Genomic DNA, 21229 nt, shown 5'->3' on the forward strand with positions numbered 1-21229 from the left:
GACCAATCGCCCATTCCAGTTGGGAAGCCTGATGTTTATGCCAATAAAAGTATTAATTGCCTATTATAAAAATAACTTTATTTTACAGAGCAGCTTGTAGATGTTGGAGCCAAGCAATTGATGCAGCATTAACCATGACTGACTTTGTAAATAACTGGCAACACTTGGAAAGCAGCAGCAGAATCTCATTGAAACATTCCATGGATTACAGTGAAGCCTTGCTAGATCGAGCTGGTATTTGGGGTTGTTTACAGGCTGGAGTCTTAACTGCGAAAATAGCTCAGTAAGTACCACCAGCCAACAAGTAATACATTATTCTATAGTGCGTAAGAAAAAAGTTGCTTTTTGTTTCCTGTTGGGATGTCAGGATAGAGTTTACAAATTAGCACGCCAGATAGAGCGGGGATGTGACCGGGGAGAAGATCGGAATTCAGATGGGGCGGGTCTTGCGCTCTGCATGATTTTTTGTTGAGAGAAAATGATGTGGGCACACTGACCTCTACACAACGCTCTATCTTCATTTTGTAAACTCATCTCATGAGATGTTCTTCCATTCTGATGTTTAGTGTTGATAGATTTTAAAAATTCTCCTGCCTTTTTATTTTATTATGTTGCAGGATGTAATGATAATGCTACAAATTGCATGTAGGCTATTTAACAAATTGTGTAAATATTTGCAAACTGGAATAACTAGCTAATTAATCTGTGTGTGCAGTGACTTTCCTTAAATTGCACTAGAATTTCTAACAGATGTGTACAATTTAATTATTCATAAAACAAGGCTATGGTACCTGCTTTCTACCAATAGAGATAGCCCAAGTATATTTACAGACTTTGACATTAATGAGATGGAGGTTTTAGATATGCTTAATGGGCTCCAAATTAATTCCCCAGAACATGCGATCCATTTGGATAGTCCCAAAGTTTAACTGTACACTAATGCTTATCCCTCTTTAGCGCTTCTTTAATCAAAAATCTATTTGCTGGTGCTATTTACCTACACTTTCTCCTTGGGCAGTCTGTCATTTACCACACACGGGGGGCAATGTTGATTGTTGAGTAACCGAGCCGCAGAGTTAGCCGGCCAGCCTACCACTACCGATGGCAAAGAAGCGGCTGGGATTTGGAGGCCCCAGCCTCATTTCATCTCACTTTCTTCCGCTGTCTGTGCAGCTCTGCACTAGTCAATGCGTTGTTGCCAACAAATGCAGCTTTCTTGTAAACAAAACTATTCATTGGCTGTTAGACCCATTAACTGCACCTTTGTGATACGGGTTAGCATACCTTTGTTTACCTTTAGCTCTTCTCTCCTTCCCTCTGGCCAGTCATTGCAAAAAAATCAATTGTCAACAACCATTATAAAAAAGAGGCAGAATACTGTGGATGCTGGAAATCTGAAATGTAAACAAAATTGCTGGACATACTCAGCAGATGCTGCCTGACCTGCTGAGTATTTCCAGCACTATTTCAAGAGGGCTGACGTAAGGGCGGAGGAGAGCAATGTTATGGAAGTAACATTGGGCCAGTAATTCCTGTCCCAACGCGTGAGTACGGACGGGGTACTCACGCGTGGGCCCGGAGGAATTGCCGGTTTTCAGCATGCACAGCGCATGCGGGGAAAACCGGCATTTCCTCTCCTCTGACCCAAGGGGTTAAGAGGCGGAACGCGTGCAAGGTTTCAGGTAGCGCGTGTGCGCTGAACTTCCCTTTTTTTTGAAGAGTTGCCCGTGGGGAAAAGACTCCGGTTTTTACGCGTGGAAAAAGTACTTACTTTTAACATATGAGGGTGGTAGGTCCATGGAATATGCTGCCCCAAAAAGCTGTAGAAGCTACATCATTACATAAATTTAAAACAGAAATAGACAGTTTCCTAGAAGTAAAGGGAATTAAGGGTTACAGGGAGCGGGCAGGAATTTGGACATGAGTCTAGGTTCGGAATGGTCATGCCCCTGTGGGTAGCGGAGCGGGCCCAGGGGCCGTGTAGCCTGATCCTGCTCCTATTTCGTGTGTCTAATTCTGTTAGATTCAGGAGATGGTTCTGTGATAGTGGATTGGTGGTTAGGATCAGATCAGCCACGTTTAATGTTAATGTTATTTGTACTGGACTCATGGGAGCTTGCAAGATCACATTTCGTTGTTCATGTATTTGTGCATTGTACAATGACAATAAAGTTGAATTATTATCTTATTGAATGGCGGAGCAGGCTCGAGGGGCCGATTGGCCTACTCCTGCTCCTATTTCTTATGTTCTTATGTTAACAGGTAAGTGGTCTATTAAGTAAAATTAGAAAATTTTTCCACAGGTTAATTTTTTTTGAAGATTTTACAGTAAGGTAAGTCTATTTTTAGCCCCAATTTTTTATATTATAATTTTTTTCAAAATTTAAAATTATTGTTTAAAATAGTTTTTTTACAGTTATTTATAGTTTATTTAAGTAGTGTGATTTTTTTAAAATTTTCTTTCAAGTTTAAGTAGTGTTTTGGGGCCAGGAGTTTTCATGAGTTTGACAGTTCTTACTATCAAACTCATGAATGAACTTTTGCAACCTCCCATTGGTTGCCCAGTGCTCACGTGATCCCAGCCGGCTCATCGCACTAAGTACGCCGCTGGGTCACGCACGCACAGCGCGGCAGGACCTGAAGCGGGCCAGTGACAGGAAATGCAATGCGGGTCAGGATTGAAATGTCAGCGCACCGGGTAAGTGCACATCGGGGGCTTGCACGCGCGGCAAGCCCCCGAACCTAATTTCTGGGCCATTGTATTTTTAATGTGCGGAGTAAATTAATTTTAGTGATAATCTTGTTTCATGATTTTAGTACATCATGTTATCAGCCACAGGATCGAAGAAAATAAGCCCCTGGGACAGACACATCCGGGAAATCTCAGCCATCAAGTTTACTTTATCTACATAATAATCTTTTTATTCATGCAGCTTCAAGTTATCAGCACATAATTAAAGATAATCCTTTGTTTTAGTTGTTTGCTTGCTTTTCAGTTTTGATAGTACATTTTCTGTGTTGTTTGCACTATGATAACATTGGTTGTATTAATTTAAAGGAACTAACCCCCTGCATTTTAACCTATAATATAAACTTCTCAATTATCCCTGAGCACCTCTCCTGGTATACCATTTCTAGACAACAGTTATTGGCATCTTGCACTAACTGATATTAACAATTCTCCATAACTCACAGTTTGTTGTATTATTAATGTGATGTGCTTGTGACTTAGGTTTATTACATCATCGGACTTCAGATTCAGACTTGATTGCTGCATCTTATCAACCTTTTTTTTTAAGGTATAATCATGCTTATGACTCCTTTAGAAATGATGTATTTGCTATGCACTTAATACTTACATGGTACAGTCCCGCTCCCTTTAAAAACTGCTACCATCACTCTCCACAAAAAATCCACCCACGGCTCCTTTGTCCTTGCAAACTACTGCCCTATCTCCATTGTCCCTTTTCTTTCCAAAGTCCTTGAATGTGTTATTGTAAGGATCAACTGCTAATCAACTTCCTTTCTTTTATGGTTCACAATGACACACTTTCAAGTAAGCACGAGACACTTTATGGTGGAATATACGGAACAGACTTTATTGAAATACAGCACAGGTGATCAATCTATACTGTACACAGCGAGTAGCTTTTTGGTTTCTCTATCTTTAGAGCCCTCCAAATAACTGTTGAAAACCAAGCTCCTTTATACACCTTAGTTTGCCTACATGAAAGGCTCATGTCACAGATAAGACCTCATGATGTATCTGTTCCCGAATCCTTTGAAAACAGTCTATTCATGTAAATAGTTGTTTACTTCCAAAATACTTCCTGACTTAACTGTTCTTGAACAAGAATTCCTGACTTAACTGTTCTCGAATCCTTTGAGGAGTAGTTTTATTAACAGCTTATCTTTCTATATTATAGTTAATGGACCCCTCTGCCTATGTTTATTACACTAGCCACTAAAGTTATACTCATGAATGATGTTGTCCCAGTCACTTATGTCCTGGCTCAAGTCTTTCTTGTAGACATTAAAAGCAGAAGATAAGCCATGTTTTCTTTTCATGGCACCCCACTGCTGTCCTGTCCATCTTGGAAAGCCTGTTCTTCAAGATACAGGGAAATTTGATTATTAGCCTTCAACTCTCCAAGGTATCCAACATACAATTCTCAAAGATGTCCAATAGTTATCGCCTCTCATGTCTGTGCCAATCTTTCCCACAACTCCCTGTTTGAATCTCTTCAATCAGGTTTCTGCCCCTGCCACAGAACTGAAACAACCCTAATCAAAGTCACAAATGGCATCCTCTGTGACTGTGATGGTGGTGCATCATCTCTCCTCATCCTCCTTGACCTCTCTACAGCCTTTGACATGGTCGACCACACAATCCTCCTTTAATGCCTCTCCTCCATTGTCCTGCTCGTGCTTGGTTCCACTCTTGCCTATCCAGTTCAATTTCCTCCAGCTAAACATTGGGAAGACCAAAACGATCATATTTGGCACCCGGGACAAACTCTGTATGCTTGTCACCTATTCCCCCCCACTCCCTGACCACTGTCTTAGGCTGAACCAGACTGTTCACAACCTTGACGTCCTATTTGACCCTCATCTAAGCTTCTAACCCCATATTCTCTCCAGATCCAGAAATTCCTGAGCATCTTCAGCAATGGTTTCTATTCCTGCTCCCTGTAATGTTACCTCCAGAATCCCCCAAGGATCTATCTTTAGCCCTCTCTGCCACATCTACATAAAAGAAAAGAAAAGAAAGTCTTACATTTATATAGCGCCTTCCACGACCTCAGGACGTCTCAAAGTGCTTTACAGTCAATGAAGTACTTTTGAAGTGTAGTCACTGTTGTAATGTAGGGAAATTGACAGCCAATTTGTGCACAGCAAGGTCCCACAAATAGCAAAGTGATGATGACCAGATACAGTAATCTGTTTTAGTGATGTTGATTGAGGAATAAAATATTGGCCAGGACACTGGGGATAACTCCCCTGTTCTTCTTCGAAATAGTACCATAGTGTGGCAGAACCACTGAATGACTCTGGCTAACTGTATATAATTCTCTTTAACAAACACCAGCCTAAACCTGTACCATTGTGTTAGGCATTACTGTGTTTTGTATATAGAGTTTGCATGTACAGGGCGTGGCCCCTTTAAGAGCGCGGGAAAACGCGATGACATCACGTCGCAAACCACGGGACCGCCCAGGCAGTCCTCATGGCATCTCCATTGAGTAAAGACCTGTTTAATTGTTCTCTGGTGTCAATCTCAGTTATTCGTAGGAATTCATTAATTCCTACAATAGAACCTTTTACATCCACCTGAAAGAGCAGACAGGGCCTCGGTTTAACGTCTCATTTGAAAGACGGCACCCCTGACAGTGCAGCACTCCTTCAGCACTGCACTGGCGTGCTAGCCTAGACTTTTGTGCTCAAGTCTTTGAAATGTGACCTAAACCCACAACCTTCTGACTAAAAGGTGAGGGTGCTACCAACTGAGCCATGGCTGACATGCTACCTTTTAGCGACATCATCTGTAAACATGGAGTCAGCTTTTTTTTTTATTCGTTCCTGGTATGTGAGCATCGCTGCCAAGGCCAGCATTTATTGCCTACCCCTAATTGGTCTTGAGATGGTGGTGGTGAGCTGTCTTCTTGAAACGCTGAAGTCCATGTGGTGAAGGTACTCCCACAATGCTGTTAGGGAGGGAGTTCCAGGATTTTGACCCAGCGATGATGAAGTAACAGCGATATATTTCCAAATCAGGATGGTGTGTGACTTGGAGGGGAACTTGAATGTGGTGGTGTTCCCATGCGCCTGCTGCCCTTGTCCTTCTAGGTGGTGGAGGTCACGGGTTTGGCAGGTGCTGTCGAAGAAGCCTTGGCGAGTTGCTGCAGTGCATCTTGTAGATGGTAAACACTGCAGCCACGGTACGCCGATGGTGGAGGGAGTGGATGTTTAAGGTGGTGAATGGGGTACCCATCAAACGGGCTGCTTTGTCCTGGTTCCACATGTACGCTTTCAATGCCCAGCTCTGCCTCGCCACCACCACTATTGACCCCTCCACTGCCTCTGTGTTGTCAGATTGCTTATCCAACATCCAGTCTTGGACGAGTTACAGTTTCCTCCAGCTATACATTGGGAAGACCAAAGCTATCATATTTGGCCCCCATGACAAACTCTGTATGCTTGTTACCTATTCCCCCCCCTCCCCCACTCATGACCACTGTCTTAGGCTGAACCAGACTGTTTGCAATCTTGACATCTTATTTGACTGATCTGAGCTTCTAACCCCATATCCTCTCCATCACAAATACTGCTTATATCCACCTCCAAAACATTGCTCCCCATTGCCCTTACTTCAGCCCATCTAGCGCTGAAACCCTCACTGATGACTTTGTCATCTCCAGACTTTACTCTTACATTGCTCTCTTGGCCGGTCTCCCATGCTGCACCCTCCATGAACTTTAGCTCATCTAAAACCCTGTTGCCCTTATCCTATCCTACACCAAATCCCACTCAGCCTGTTTTTACTGACCTACGTTGGCTCCCAGTCACCCAAGAGTTCAAATTTATCACATCGTAACATTAAAAAAAATGATTTATTCATTCATGGGATGTGGATGTTGCTGGCAAGGCCAACATTTATTGCCCATCCCTAGTTGCCCTCTAGAAGGTATTGGTGAGCCGCCTTCTTGAACCGCTGCAGTCCATGTGGTGAAGGTACTCCCACAGTGCTGTTAGGGAGGGAGTTCCAGGATTTTGACCAAGCAATGATGAAGGAACGGCGATATATTTCCAAGTCAGGATGGTGTGTGACTTGGAGGGGATCTTGGAGATGGTGGTGTTCCCATGCGCCTGCTGCCCATGTCCTTCTAGGTGGTAGAGGTCACAGGTTTGGGAGGTGCTGTCGAAGAAGCTTTGATGAGTTGCTGCAGTGCAACTTGTAGATGGTGCACACTGCAGCCACATTGCACCGGTGGTAGCGGTAGTAAATATTCAAGGTGGTGCCGATCAAGTGGGCTGTTTATCTTGAATGGTGTTGAGCTTCTTGAGTGTTGTTGGAGCTGCACTCCTGGTAATGGCAGGTGGAGAGTATTACATCACACTCCTGACTTCTGCATTTTAGGTGGTGGAAAGACTTAGGGGAGTTCGGAAGTGAGTCACTTGCCACAGACTACCCAGCCTCTGAACAGCTCTTGTAGCCACAGTATATATGTGGCTGGTACTGTTGAGCTGCTGGTCAATGATAATCTCCAGGATGTTGATGGTGGAGGATTCTGTGATGGTAATGCCATTGAATGTCAAGGAGAGGTGGTTGGACTCTCTCGGAGATAGTCATTGCTTGGCACTTGTTTGATGCAAATGTTACTTGCTATTTACCAGCCCTAGCCTGTATGTCGTCCAGGTCTTGCTGCATGCGGGCACAGACTGCTTCACTATTGGAGGAATTGTGAATGGTACTGAACACTGTGCAATCATCAGTGCAATCCCCACTTCTGACCTTATAATTGAGGGAAGGTCATTGATGAAACAGCTGAAGATTGTTTGGCCTAGGCTTGAGGATCTCCTGCAGCAATGCCCTGGGGCTGAGATAATTGGCCTCCAACAACTACAACCATCTTCCTTTGTGCTGGGTATAACTCCAGCCAGTGGAGAGTTTATCCTTGATCTTCATTAACATCAATTTTATTAGGCCTCTTTGGTGCCATACTCGGTCAAATGCTGTCAAGGGCAGTCACTCTCCCCTCACCTCTGGAATTTAGCTCTTTTGTTCATGTTTGAGCATCGGTGAGTAAGTGCCGCTTGATAGCACCATCGACAACCTCTTCCATCACTTTGCTGACGATTGAGAATAGACTGATGGGGCAGTAATTGGCCGGATTGGATTTGTCCTGCTTTTTGTAGACAGGACATACCTGGGCAATTTTCTACATTGTCAGGTAGTTGTCAGTGTTGTAACAGCTTGGCTCGAGGTCCGGCTAGTTCTGGAGCACAAGTCTTCAGCTCTACAGTCGGAATGTTGTCGGGGGCCCATAGTCTTTGCTATATGCAGTCTGCTCAGCTGTTTCTTGATATCACATGGAGTGAATTGAATTGGCTGAAGACTGGCGTCTGCGATAGTGGGGACCTCAGGAGGAGGCTGAGATGGATCATCCACTCACCACTCCTGGCTGAAGATGGTTGTGAATGCTTCAGCCTTGTCTTTTGCACTCACGTACTGGGCTCCGCCATCATTGAGGATGGGGATGATCATGGAGCCTCCTCCTCCATGTTAGTTGCTTAATTGTCCACCATCACTCATGTCTGGATGTGGCAGGACTGCAGAGCTTTGATCTGCCTGTTGGCTATGGGATCGCTTAGCTCTGTTTATAGCATGCTTCCTCCGCTGTTTAGCATGCATATAATCCTGTGTAATAGCTTCACCAGGTTTGCACCTCATTTTCAAGTACGCCTGGTGCTGCTCCTGGCATGCTCTTCTACACTCCTCATTGAGCCAGGGTTGGTTGCTTGGCTTGATGGTAATGGTAAAGTGAGGGATATGCCGGGTTGTGGTGGAATACAATTGTGCTGCCCACAGCACCTCATGTTTTGAGCTGTTCGATCTGTTCTGAATCGATCCCATTTAGCACGGTGGTAGTGCCACACAACACGATGGAGGGTGTTCTCAGTGTGAAGGTGGGACTTGGTTTCCACAAGGACTGTGCGGTGGTCACTGCTACCAATACTGCCAAGGACAAATGCATTTGTGACAGGTAGATTGATGAGGACAAGATCAAGTAGGTTTTTCCCTCATGTTGTTTCTCTCACCACCTGCCACAAGTCCAGTCTGGCAGCTATGTCCTTCAGGACTCGGCCAGCTCGGTCAGTAGTGATGTTACACAGAGCCACTTTTGGTGATGGACATTGAAGTCCCTCACCCAGGGTACATTCTGTTCCCTTGCTACCCTCACTGCTTCTTCCAAGTGGCGTTCAACATGGAGGAGCACTGATTCATCAGCTAAGGTAGGGCGGTAGGTGGTAATCAGCAGGAGGTTTCCTTGCCCATATTTGACCTGATGAGACTTCATTGTGTCCAGAATCAATGTTGATGACTCCCAGGGCGACTCTTTCCCCCCTCCCCCCCCCGACTGTATACCACTGTATCACCACCTTTACCGGTGGGACAGGACATACCCAGGGATGGTGATGGTGGAGTCGGAGACGTTGGCTGATAGGTATGATTCTTTGTTTGGTGTTTGGAATCCAGCCAAACAGTCCTATTATGTCAGGCTGTTTCTTGACTAGTCTGTGGGACAGGTCTGCCAGTTTTGGCACAAATGCCCAGATGTTAGTGAAGGGACTTTGCAGGGTCGACTGGCCTTTTTTCGTGCCTACGTCGATGCCAGGTGGTCCATCCACTTTTATTCTCATTGTACTTTTTTGTAGCGGTTTGATACAACTGATTGGCTTGCTAGGCCATTTCAGAGGGCATTTACGAGTCAACCATGTTGCCATGGGTCTGGAGCCACATATAGGCCAGACCGGGTAAGGACGGTAGGTTTCCTTCCCTAAAGAGCATTAGTGAATCTTTTACGACAATCCAATATTTTCATGGTCACTATTATCGATGCTAGCTTTCTATTCCAGAAATCAAATTTGTAGACTGCCATGGTGGGATTTGAAGTACGCATCCCTGAATTATTGGTCCAACCCTCTGGATTACTAGTCCAGCAACATAACCACTATGCTACCATAGAATCATAGAAATTTACAGTACAGAAGGAGGCCATTTGGCCCATCTTGTCCGTGACGGCCAACAAAGAGCTATCCACCCTAATCTCACTTTCCAGCACTTGGTCCGTAGCCTTGTAGGTTACGGCACTTCAAGTGCATATCCAAGTACTTTTAAAATGTGATGAGGGTCTCTGCCTCTACCACCCTTTCAGGCAGTGAGTTCCAGACCCCCACCACCCTCTGGATGAAAAAAATTCTCCTCTAAACCTCCAACCAATCACTTTAAATCTATGCCCCCTGGTTATTGACCCCTCTGCTAAGGGAAATAGGTCCTTCCTATCCACTCTATCTGGGCCCCATATAATTTTATACACCTCAATTAGGTCTCCCCTCAGCCTCCTCTGTTCCAAAGAAAACAACCCCAGCCTATCCAATATTTCCTCATAGCTAAAATTCCCCAGCCCAGGCAACATCCTCGTAAATCTCCTCTGTACGCTCTCTAGTGCAATCACATCCTTCCTGTAATGTGGTGACCAGAACTACACGCAGTACTCTAGCTGCGGCCTAACTAGTGTTTTATACAGTTCAAGCATAACCTCCCTGCTCATATATTCTATGCCTCGGCTAATAAAGGCAAGTATCCCGTATGCCTTCTTAATCACCTTATCTACCTGTCCGGCTACCTTCAGGGATCTGTGGACATGCACTCCAAGGGCCCTCTGATCTTCTGCACTTCTCAGTGTCCTACCATTTATAGTGTATTCCCTTGCCTTGTTAGCCCTCCCCAAATGCATTACCCTCACACTTCTCCAGATTTAATTCCATTTGCCATTGCACTGCCCACCTGACCAGTCCATTGATATCTTCCTGCAGTCTGCAGCTTTCTTCTTCATTATTAACCACACGGCTGATTTTTGTATCATCTGCAAACTTCTTAATCATACTTCCTACATTCTAGTCCAAATCATTGATATATATATACCACAAAAAGCAAAGGACCTAGTACTGAGCCCTGCGGAACCCCACTGGAAACAGCCTTCCAGTCACAAAAACTCCCTTAGACCATGCCATACCCACGTGTTTGGAAGCCAGTCAAACGGTTTATTATAATGAAGGAACAGTTGAAATGAGAGTACATTTGAAAATGTACAGTACTAAATTAGATTATAGCTGGGAGAAAGTACAGAGCAGAAGAGTTTAGACTACAGTTTATAGTCCAGTGCTCTTGCGATATCATGCAAAGTGAGTGCCCGGTCTCAACCTGGGAGCCACATACTGGATGCTGGATGTTATTCCATAGGAAAAGAGAGAAAACTGGGGGTCTCGTACCCCTTGCAACACTTTGATGCACCTCCAATATAAAGAATGACATAGCTCGCACCAGAATGCTGGTTGGGTACAGAATGTTGTAGAGAGAAGCGTGGGAGTGGATACATTTTATTCATTATTGGGATGTGGGCATTGCTGGTAAGGCCAGCATTTATTGACCGTCCCTAGTTGCCCTTAAGAAGCTGGCGGTGAGCTGCCTTCTTGAACCGCTGCAGTCTGTGTGGCAAAGTTGCTCCCACAGTGCTGTTAGGTAGGGAGTTCCAGGATTTTGAAAGAAAGAAAGACTTGCATTTATATAGCGCCTTTCACAACTACCGGATGTCTCAAAGCGCTTTACAGCCAATGAAGTATTTTTGGAGTGTAGTCACTGTTGTAATGTGGGAAATATTTTCCAACAGCGAATTTGCGCACAGCAAGCTCCCCCAAACAGCAGTGATAATGACTAGATAATCTGTTTCTGTTCTGTTGATTGAGGGATAAACATTGGCCAGGACACCGGGGATAACTCCCCTGCTCTTCTTCGAAATAGTGCCATGGGATCTTTTACGTCCAACTGAGAGAGCAGACAGGGCCTCGGTTTAACATCTCATCCAAAAGACAGTGCTCCCTCAGCACTGCATTGGAGTGTCAGGCTAGATTTATGTGCTCAAGTCCCTGGCGTGGGACTTGAACCCACAACCTTCTGACTCAGAGGCTACCAACTGAGCCACAGCTGACACACAGTTGACCCAGCGACGATGAAGTAACGGCAATCTATTTCGAAATCAGGATGGTGTGTGACTTGGAGGGGAACTTAGAGGTGGTGTTCCCACGCGCCTGCTGTCCATGTCCTTCTAGGTTGTAGAGGTCGCAGGTTTGGGAGGTGCTGTTGAAGAAGCTTTTGGCGAGTTGCTGCAGTGCATCTTTTAGATGGTACACACTGTAGCCACATTGTGCCAGTGGTGGAGGGGAGTAAATGTTAAAGATGGTGGATGGGGTGCCGATCAAGTGGGCTGTTTTGTCCTGAATGGTGTCGAGCTTCTTGAGTGTTGTTGGAGCCGCATTCATCCAGGCAAGTGGAGATTGAAAGTAGGCTGATAGGACGGTAATTGGCCGGATTGGACTTGACCATTTTTTGTAGTCGACATTTGTCTGAGGCTGAACCACACTGGTCATCAAATAACATATTTACAGAACATTTGTTCTTGTGGCTTGTTTGAGTGAGATTGCGAATTAGTGCGAATGGTTCTACAATGCAGACAAAACTTTGTTCAAAAAAATGAATAGAAACAGTAAGCATCGTAAAATATAACAAATAAAAAGTCAGTCTAACATTTTCACTTTTTATCCCTTGCCTTAGGGCCTATTCAGGACCACATTTCCACACCCGAGATCTGATCGTGAGTATGCATCATACGAAATAGGATTTGACTGTGATGTTGTTCCTGGGATTGATCTCTTCTCAGACCGATTCAGAGCTGATATACGCACAGTGGTGGGAAGTCTAAACTTCCTCCTCCATCAGCTACATAGCGCTAAGCAAAACCTACTGGTAAGAAAATCTTAAACTACAGATTCATAATATGCAGAATTCAAAAGGACAAAATTGTGGCTGAAACTTTTTTACTTTAATGTCTAAATAAACATAGATGCAAGATAGAATTTGCTATGTTAATATATGCACTGTCATTAAAAAAACACTTGTCATCTCTTTGCCTTTTAACAACTTAGTACTTTGATGGAAATTGTGCAATTCTGATGTCAAGAAAAAGTATCAATTATTGTAGAAACTTAAAAAAGCTCTTTTTTGTTCTCTACATCTGCGGCATTTCCGAATATGCACTCCAAGCGCTAAACAAGCCAACTGGCAAGATGGTGTATGAAAACTACCAAGATAGGATACACTTACAGTAATCTATTCAGTCAGATTTATCATATCATTTTTTGCTCTGATCTCAATTTTGTTGTCACACTTTTAACATAAAAATCAAGTTAAAACAACATTTTTGGAATTTTCCACTATACTAAAAAATGGTATGACTGGAACTCTATCCGTTTTGGTCTGGAGAGAAGTAGAGCTATTGTAAATTGTCATGAATCTAATAATAGTTCAAGCAGGTGTTAAAGTAACCAATGCACAGCAACAAGAAAAGAGAAAAAGTAATAATGAAATCAAATTAAGTACCTGCCACATCACCCAAGGCTGCTAAGTACATCTGTCATTTGAAGCCTCCCCAAACTGAAAGCAGAAAGTGAATGATTTAAGTCAAGGAATTAAATTGTTGATGGTACGCTTGTGTGCAAAGTGCATGCAGCAAATTATCATCATATGGTTTCCCACCAAAGCTATCTTCATGGTTATTTAGTTTCCTCTAAAGACACAGTGGGGTAGAAATTTGTCTCAGTCAGTGGTGCAGAACAGGCAGTATGGGATCGGCCGCCCGTTATACGCAGCACCTGATACTCAGTGTTCCATTGCAGTCAATAGAATTAAATCTCAGGCGCTGCGTATAACGGGCGGCCGATCCCATACCGCCGCTTTGTGCCACTGCCCGAGACACATTTCTACCCACAGTTCCGTCATGTCTTTTACAAGCCCAACTTCTAAAGACACAGGGCTAGAAATTCAGCTCTGTAGCACCCGGTTTTTCAGCGCTACGGTGCCGTTTTGTGTCCAAAATGGCGTCCGAGCAGCGCGTGCACACTTCTGCTGCGGGCCGCACCGGATGCCATTTTGGTGAGGGAGAGGGAGTTAGCGTTGGCACTGGGAGCGTGTGCCGCAATTATTCAATCAGAGTGTAATGCTGATTTGATGCCAGCTCTGCCATTTTCGACCTCCACGCTGGAGCTAACGCCCTCTCTTAACCTCGCACAGCTGAACATGTGTTCAGCAGCAGGAAGGATCCCCCACCAGTGCTATTTAAAGGGATCATCAACTACTTACAGGTTAGTTGCTGATTGATTTCTACTAGCTGTTGCTGAGCTTGTACAAGTGTTTGGCGCTTTCTAGACTTCTTTACAGTTGCATAAAGTCTGCAAGGAGTGGTGTGGCATGTGCTCATGGACTTGGTACTGATTTGCAAGGGGTCTGTTCAGACTAGTTGCTCCCAGACATGGGTGCAGTGTTTGTATCCCCCTTGGCCTGCAGCATGATAGGGAGAACGAGCAGAAGTGACATAGAGCAGGACAAGCTGCTCGAAGAGGCATGAGGAAGAGGGGGAGAAGGGATCTCAGCAGGAGGCCATATCCACCCAGGGTCTTTAGGGAGCAATTCTCCTACCTCAACCTCAGCAAGGGACAGCGTGTGCAACATCTCCGTTTTACCAAGGAGGTGCTCATTGAAATCTGCCACCTGTTGCAATCAGACCTGCAGCCTCAGTCCAGGGCGAGGACAGCATTGCCAGTGGCTGTAAAGGTGACCATGGCCTTGAACTTCTTTGCGTCAGGCTCCTTCCAGGCTGGAGCAGGCAACATCTGTAACATCTCCCAGAACGCCGTCCACTCCTGTATAAGGGAGGTGAGTGAGGCCCTGTATGCAAGGAGAGCTGAATACATTTCATTCTCTCTTTGCCAGGGAGAAGCAGGCAGAGCGAGCACACAGTTTCACCAGGATAGCAGGCTTCTCCATGGTGCAAGGTGCCATTGGCTGCACACAAGTCGCTTTGCAGGCACGGCATCTCAATTCAGAGATGTACCACAACCGGAAGGGATTCCACTCCCTCAATTTCCAGCTAGTGTGCTGCCATACTTAGTGTATCATGCAAGTCAATGCTTGGTATCCTGGCAGCAGCAGTGATGCCTTCATTCTGCAGCACTGTACCATCAGCATTTGAGCCACCACAACAAACCAGAGGGCAGCTACTGGGCAAGAAGGGCTATTCATTGACCTCCTGGCTCATGACTCCGCTGTGCTACCCAACCACACATGGGCAACATGCATAGAAAGAAAGCTATGTTGCCAGACAGAATCGGATAGAGCAGACCATTGGCGTCCTTGAACAACGCTTCCGCTTCCTGGACTGCTCTGGAGGAGCACTGTAGTACTCAGCAGAGCGTGTCTCAAGATTCATTGTGGTCTGCTGCATACTACACAACCTCATCATCATGAGGGCACAGCCCTTGCCACAAGGCATACAGTGACTAGCTGAAGAGGAGGAGGAGGAAGCAGAGGGAGGACGCAACCCAGAAACATCCCCTTTCTACCCCTGCTGTCAATGATTGAATCATCTGATTGCGGTACCAGTGAACGCAACCCCAATTCAACAATAGCCCCACACCTTACCTTCCCTCTGTTTCTGCCCATCACAATGTCCTCTTGGCCACAATACTACAATAAAAGCCACCACAAAACAAACATTCCAAACCAATTTTATGAATCACATTATTACAATATTTCAATCAAAAGTCAACTAATCACCCTTGTGCATTCCCTTAGTGCTTGGCTTCAGTGTGCCTTTGCCTGTCCTAGTGCTCCTACACAGCGCTACCCCAGTGGCTGCAATATGGCTTGTAAAAGCCAGATGGTGACGAACAGAATACTGGAGCCTTTCTTTACAGAGACACACATTACATACTGTGCACCCACCCCCAATATGCTTGTAAGCCTTCCCCAGCCTACTCCCATACATTTATTTATTTATATTTATTTATATATATATTAGAGCAAGAGAATCCCCAATTAATTCCCACCAACCTGAATACAATTAACACCCAATTGCAATACACCACTTGAATACAATTAACATGGCTGGTGAAAGGCTGCTGACTTTTAGTGGCGGAGACTGCAGATGACCTTGCAGGATGACCTTGAGCAGCTCTGGGCCTAGTAGGCCTGGCTTGGACTGCACCACCTCGGCATAAGTGGCAATAGTCTGTGTTGGCTGGCTGACAGGCAACAGCAAGGGCACTGGCATAGTGGCAGTGGTGGGAGGACGAATAATGTTATCCTGAGAGAGAACAGGAGGGCCATTCTCCACAGAGCTGTTGCCACTCCCCCGGGGCGGTGCCTCAGCAATCCTAGTAATCTGCTGGAGGACAGATTGCTGGACTGCTGTGATACCTTGCAAGCCCCTTTCAATACTGATAAACTCAGCCATAACATGATGGCAGCAGTCTGAGCTTGTGTGGCAGCAGCCTGAGCTTGTGTGGCAGCAGTCTGAGCTTCCACGGCAGCACTCAGATGTTGGGTGGCTTCTGCTTGTGCTGCAAACCCTTCAGCGTTCTTCTGTAGGCCACCCCATCAAAGCCCTCATCTGAGTCTTGTGCAGCAAAACTTGTGTGTGACCTTGCCCTCCGGTGAGCTGACACCTACGCTACCCTTTCCCCCTGCCCTGGCTGCAGGCCACTCGTGCCCAGTGTTTCACCACATGCAGATCCCGTGTCTAACCTATCCTCTAAAATACGCGGAGTGTCGGTATCTAAGCTGGTGTCTGGGAATGTGAAATCTAGTGATGGTGCTCTGTGTTCTGCATCATTGCATTCTTCCTCTTGCATTTTGTGCTCCTCCACCAGTGCCTGGCCAGGTTGCAGTTCTTGGCTATCTGAAAGGAGAAAGGCACAAGAGTAAGGTGTGGCGAGGGGAGTAGGGGGAAGCAAGAGATGCATGCTTATAAATCATGCAGCTTGTAAATCAGAAGAGATTGTGGGATGAGGGGGAAGTGGGATGTGAGAAGGAGGATTAGGTATGAGGATACCATCATCTTCATTTGATTCAGCCCCACCACTGGCCACGGGCTCAGCAATGTTCCACCCAATAATGGCCAGCACCATCTCCTCCATCGGGGTAAGGTTATGCAGGCGTGCCTGTGCCTCTTCGGGTAGCCCCTGCTGCATCCTTTTATACGCCACCTTTTCCTGCAAGAAAGAGGGAAATGTGACAGTGAGTGTTGTGCAATCTGTTTGGCTGATGTGGCTGTCATGGCTGAATAGCTGGCAGTGTGTGCAAACACGGAGCTGTGGGTGTGAGGCTTGCAGCAGTGCTAAATGTGTGAGGGTGAGGTGAAGCTATGCATGTTAGGTATATGAATCGTGATTGGCAGAGATTATTGATTATTGGTAGTTGAGAGAAGGGGGGTGATGAATTGAGCAGTGTGTGAGCCTAGTGGTTCAGTTGTAAGGATATAGCATTTGAAGATGTATTCACTGACCTTGACCACTTGTGTGAGGTCATTAAACTTCTTGCAGCACTGTATCCTGGTCCTCAGGGCTACACTGTTCACATTGACCGCGATGGCTATTTGGTCCCAATCCATTCTCACAGCTTGTCTGCTGGGCCTCCTGGCCCTCTGTGGATAGAGGACCTTTCTTCTCCTGTATACCTCTTGCACCAAGGCCTCCAGTGCTGTATCTAAAAATCTGGGAGCTCTTTCTCTCTGCCATATTGCGCCATCACTCAGTTTTCTTGCACCTCAGTCTGTTTCCCAGCACCCTGCTCCAGCCCGAATGCACCTCACTTTTAAGAGGTGCAGGCTGGCTTTAAGAAGTGCAGGCTAGCTTTAATTAGTGAGAGCCGTGCATGAACTTGGGCCCTCTGCTGAGGCACTAAGCCACTGAACAGCATGTTTAGCGTTTCCTTACTGTTGCAATCATTTTAACTAGCAAGCAGCACAAAGTTTGTGTGCTGCCTGCATTGGACTCAACGGGTGCGGGCTAATCGTGCATCGCGAAACCCGCGCCCGTTTTCGGGCCTTATCCAATTTCTAGGCCACAGTTTCTTCATGTCTTTTACAAGCCCAACTACTTTTATCTCTCTTCATCTGTTGACATTCATAACCTCACTATCTTCTCTGATCTCTCCTCCATCGCTAAAGGTGGATGCATCATTCCCTTTCAACAATTCTTAATTCTCTATTCTGCCCAAATCTGATAAGATTTGAATACTGCTCCTTTATCTGGGGAAGCTCTTCTAGCACCTCTTTCACATGCCAGCACTTGATACAAGGGAATCTCATTACACGGTAGGCAGCCTTTTCTCACCTCTAACCGCCAGTCTCTTAATTTCTTATCTCTCTCTTTTTCTACTTTATGGATACTACTATGCTCAATTCTCCTCTGAAATTTCCTCCTTTTTTTTCTCCTAAACTCTTTAGCTGCAAATATACTCTGCTATATACTCCTTCTTACTGTTTCTTCACTGTTCAGATCAGAACTTATTGCGTAGTTTCCTACTCCAGTTAGGTTTTTCCGAGGTCTAAAATCTCTCTACCTCTCTTTGTCTTCCTGTCCTTCTATTTCTTCAGGCTCTTAATACCCAAGGCTGGTGTCACCTAATCATTATTTCCTGATTTACCTCAATGTAGCTGAGATCAGTGTTGGGGATTTTGGGTGGAGCACTGCACCTAGGGCTCTGATGGTTCTATTGTGATACCTCTTATGACTGAGTAAACTTGCTGACAAGCACATTCTGGGCTCGCACTTAAAGAATGGCCACTGTAATATTACTTTTTTCTCATTCAGAATATGAAAGGCTAATAAATCAAGTGAGACTCTAGTTATTTTCTAACTTTAAAGAATTTAATTTGACGTACAACGCAACAGTTAGTACCAAGAAAGAAAGTAGTAACTTTTCAGACAATCTTTTTGCTAGTGAGTACAAATCAAGACAAAGAATTGATCAGATTCTTTCTCTTGAGGAGAAAATGAAGGTTTATTTCCTACAGCATCTTGTTCTGATGTTGTCTGTGGTTCTCCTGACAACTGTTGTAGAATGAGCTGTTTGATATGGCTTCCTTTCTAAAATCTGCTGTTTAATTGTCAAACATCAAAGAACCTGTTAACAGTTTGCAAACCTCGCTTCCTGATCTCTACAACTGCCTACATTGTTTCTTATCAGTTATTTCAGGTATCATCTTATGAAGGCTCCATTTCGTCTGGCCAACACATACATTTCTCTCTCTCAGCATCCTGGACAATATGCATCCTGACTTCGGTCAAACTTTACCAAGAGAGGGTTTCATTCAAGTCCATTATTTTAGTCTTTAAGACATGTATCAAAAGTCCAAAATCCTTCACCACTTGGGTGCGAACAGTGGCTGGGGAACCATACCCTAACAAGGATTCAGTGCCTCCAGGAGAGTCGAGAAAATTGGCAGAGGAGGGGAAAATATTATATGTGAATGTGCCATTGCCATGCATCTCCAGGCCGTTTAGGAGCAACACTGGCAAAGGCCTGGGAACAGTCAGTCTGGAGAATTAAGTAATTGACCTACTGTAGGGTGGAAAGTAAAATACCTGAAAAGATGGGCTGTAAATATGATTCAATGTATATGATTTTCTATCCACACAGTTTATATATTTGAAATAATTACTATGTAATCCCAAAAAAGGAATAATTCATAAATGCTGGATATCTGAAATAAAAAGACAAAATGCCAGAACTATGCAGCAGGTCAGTCAGCACTTATAAAGAAAAAAATAGCAGGTTAATGCTTTTGGTTTGTTAGAACTGAAGCCGGAAGATAAATGAGCCTCTACATGTAACTGAACAAAACAAAGGGGAGACACAATAGGTAGTCACAATTCAGAAATGCTGACTTCAGTCACAGAGCGGAGATAATGGGTTGGATGCTCAGCAAACAGCCTTTTATGGCAGGATGCCTTGCACAATACAGAGTTTACCTTTGGTTCAGTTTAAGAAGCTTGTTTTAATAACGTGTCTCTATTTTACATGGTAGGCTCTACCTTTGTTCACACTCTACCAGTACTTTGTCAGTGCAATCTGTCGTGACATACAGAAGAGCGTTGAAGCAAGGATACTGAAGGTAACAGAACATTGCTACTGGGGTATGTGTTTTTTGTGTGATTTTCTTTAAACTGTATAAATGTAGAGCCATCTTGGAAATGTAGAACTACTTTCCTATTGTTCCATTCAGATTAAAATAACAAATGAGGTGAGGATAACTAAACAATCGAATGCTCCATGAAGTTGCTACATACATCTTCATGTGAAACTTCATGATTGGAATGTACAAGAACTCTCGCATGCATTCTTACAAGTCTTACTGCATGGGGAAGAAGTATTAACAAGTGAAAATATAACAACTTGCTGAGGAATGGTGGTTTCATTTCTCAGTGTACATCGTATATCATAGAAACATAGAAAGTTACAGCATGGAAGGAGGCCATTTCGGCCCATCGTGTCTGCACTGGCCAACAAAGAGCTATCCAGCCTAATCCCACTTCCCAGCTCTTGGTCCGTAGCCCTGCAGGTTAGAGCATCCCAAGTGCACATCCAAGTACTTTTTAAATGTGGTTAGGGTTCCTGCCTCTACCACCCTTTCAGGCACTGAGTTCCAGACCCCCACAACCCTCTGGGTGAAGAAATTTCCCCTCAAATCCCCTCTAAACCTTCCACCAATTACTTTAAATCTGTGCCCTCTGGTTTTTGATCCCTCTGCTAAGGGGAATAAGTCCTTTCTATCCACTTTATCTCGGCCCCTCATAATTTTATACACCTCAATAAGGTCTCCCCTCAGCCTCCTCTGTTCCAAGGAAAACAGACCCAGCCTATCCAGTCTTTCCTCATAGCTAAGATTCTCTACTCCCGGCAACATCCTTGTAAATCTCCTCTGTACTCTCTCTAGTGCAATCACATCTTTCCTGTAATGTGGTGACCAGAACTGCACGCAGTACTCTAGCTGAGGCCTAACTAGTGTTTTATACAGTTGAAGCATAACCCCCTGCTCTTGTATTCTATGCCACAGCTAATAAAGGCAAGCATTCCGTATGCCTTTTTAACCACCTTATCTACTTGGCCTGCTACCTTCAGGGATCTGTGGACATGCACTCCAAGGTCCCTTTGTTCCTCTACACTACTCAGTGTCCTACCATTTAATGTTTATTCCCTTTCCTTGTTAGCCCTCCTCAAATGCATTACCTCACACTTCTCCGGATTCAATTCCATTTGCCACTGTTCTGCCCACCTGACCAATTTATTGATATCTTCCTGCAGTCTACAGCTTCCTTCTTCAGTATCAACCACACAGCCGATTTTAGTATCATCTTCAGACTTCTTAATCATACCCCCTATATTCAAGTCAAGATCGTTGATATATACCACAAAAAACAAGGGACCTTGTACTGAGCCCTGCGGAACCTCACTGGAAACAGCCTTCCAGTCACAAAAACACCCATCAACCATTACCCTCTGCTTCCTGTCTCCGAGCCAGTCTTGAATCCAACTTGACACTTTGCCCTG

At 44.8% G+C, this 21229-nt stretch overlaps 1 protein-coding gene across 4 annotated transcripts in view; it reads left to right on the forward strand.

Moving 5' to 3' along the window:
• cfap54 (cilia and flagella associated 54) overlaps window positions 1–21229 on the forward strand; it is an 859633-nt gene that overhangs the window by 555358 nt on the left and 283046 nt on the right. For all 4 annotated transcript variants that reach the window (XM_086009903.1, XM_086009902.1, XM_086009901.1 and 1 more), the window contains 4 exons: window positions 89–283; window positions 3233–3299; window positions 12395–12586; window positions 19707–19793. In XM_086009903.1, the coding sequence (XP_085866029.1) occupies window positions 89–283; window positions 3233–3299; window positions 12395–12586; window positions 19707–19793 (541 nt within the window). The remainder of the gene's footprint in view (window positions 1–88; window positions 284–3232; window positions 3300–12394; window positions 12587–19706; window positions 19794–21229) is intronic.

Source organism: Somniosus microcephalus, chromosome 17, assembly GCF_052327205.1.
Source record: "Somniosus microcephalus isolate GS21.2 chromosome 17, FLI_Smic_1.0, whole genome shotgun sequence".
In the NCBI taxonomy this organism is placed as follows: Eukaryota; Metazoa; Chordata; class Chondrichthyes; order Squaliformes; family Somniosidae; genus Somniosus; species Somniosus microcephalus.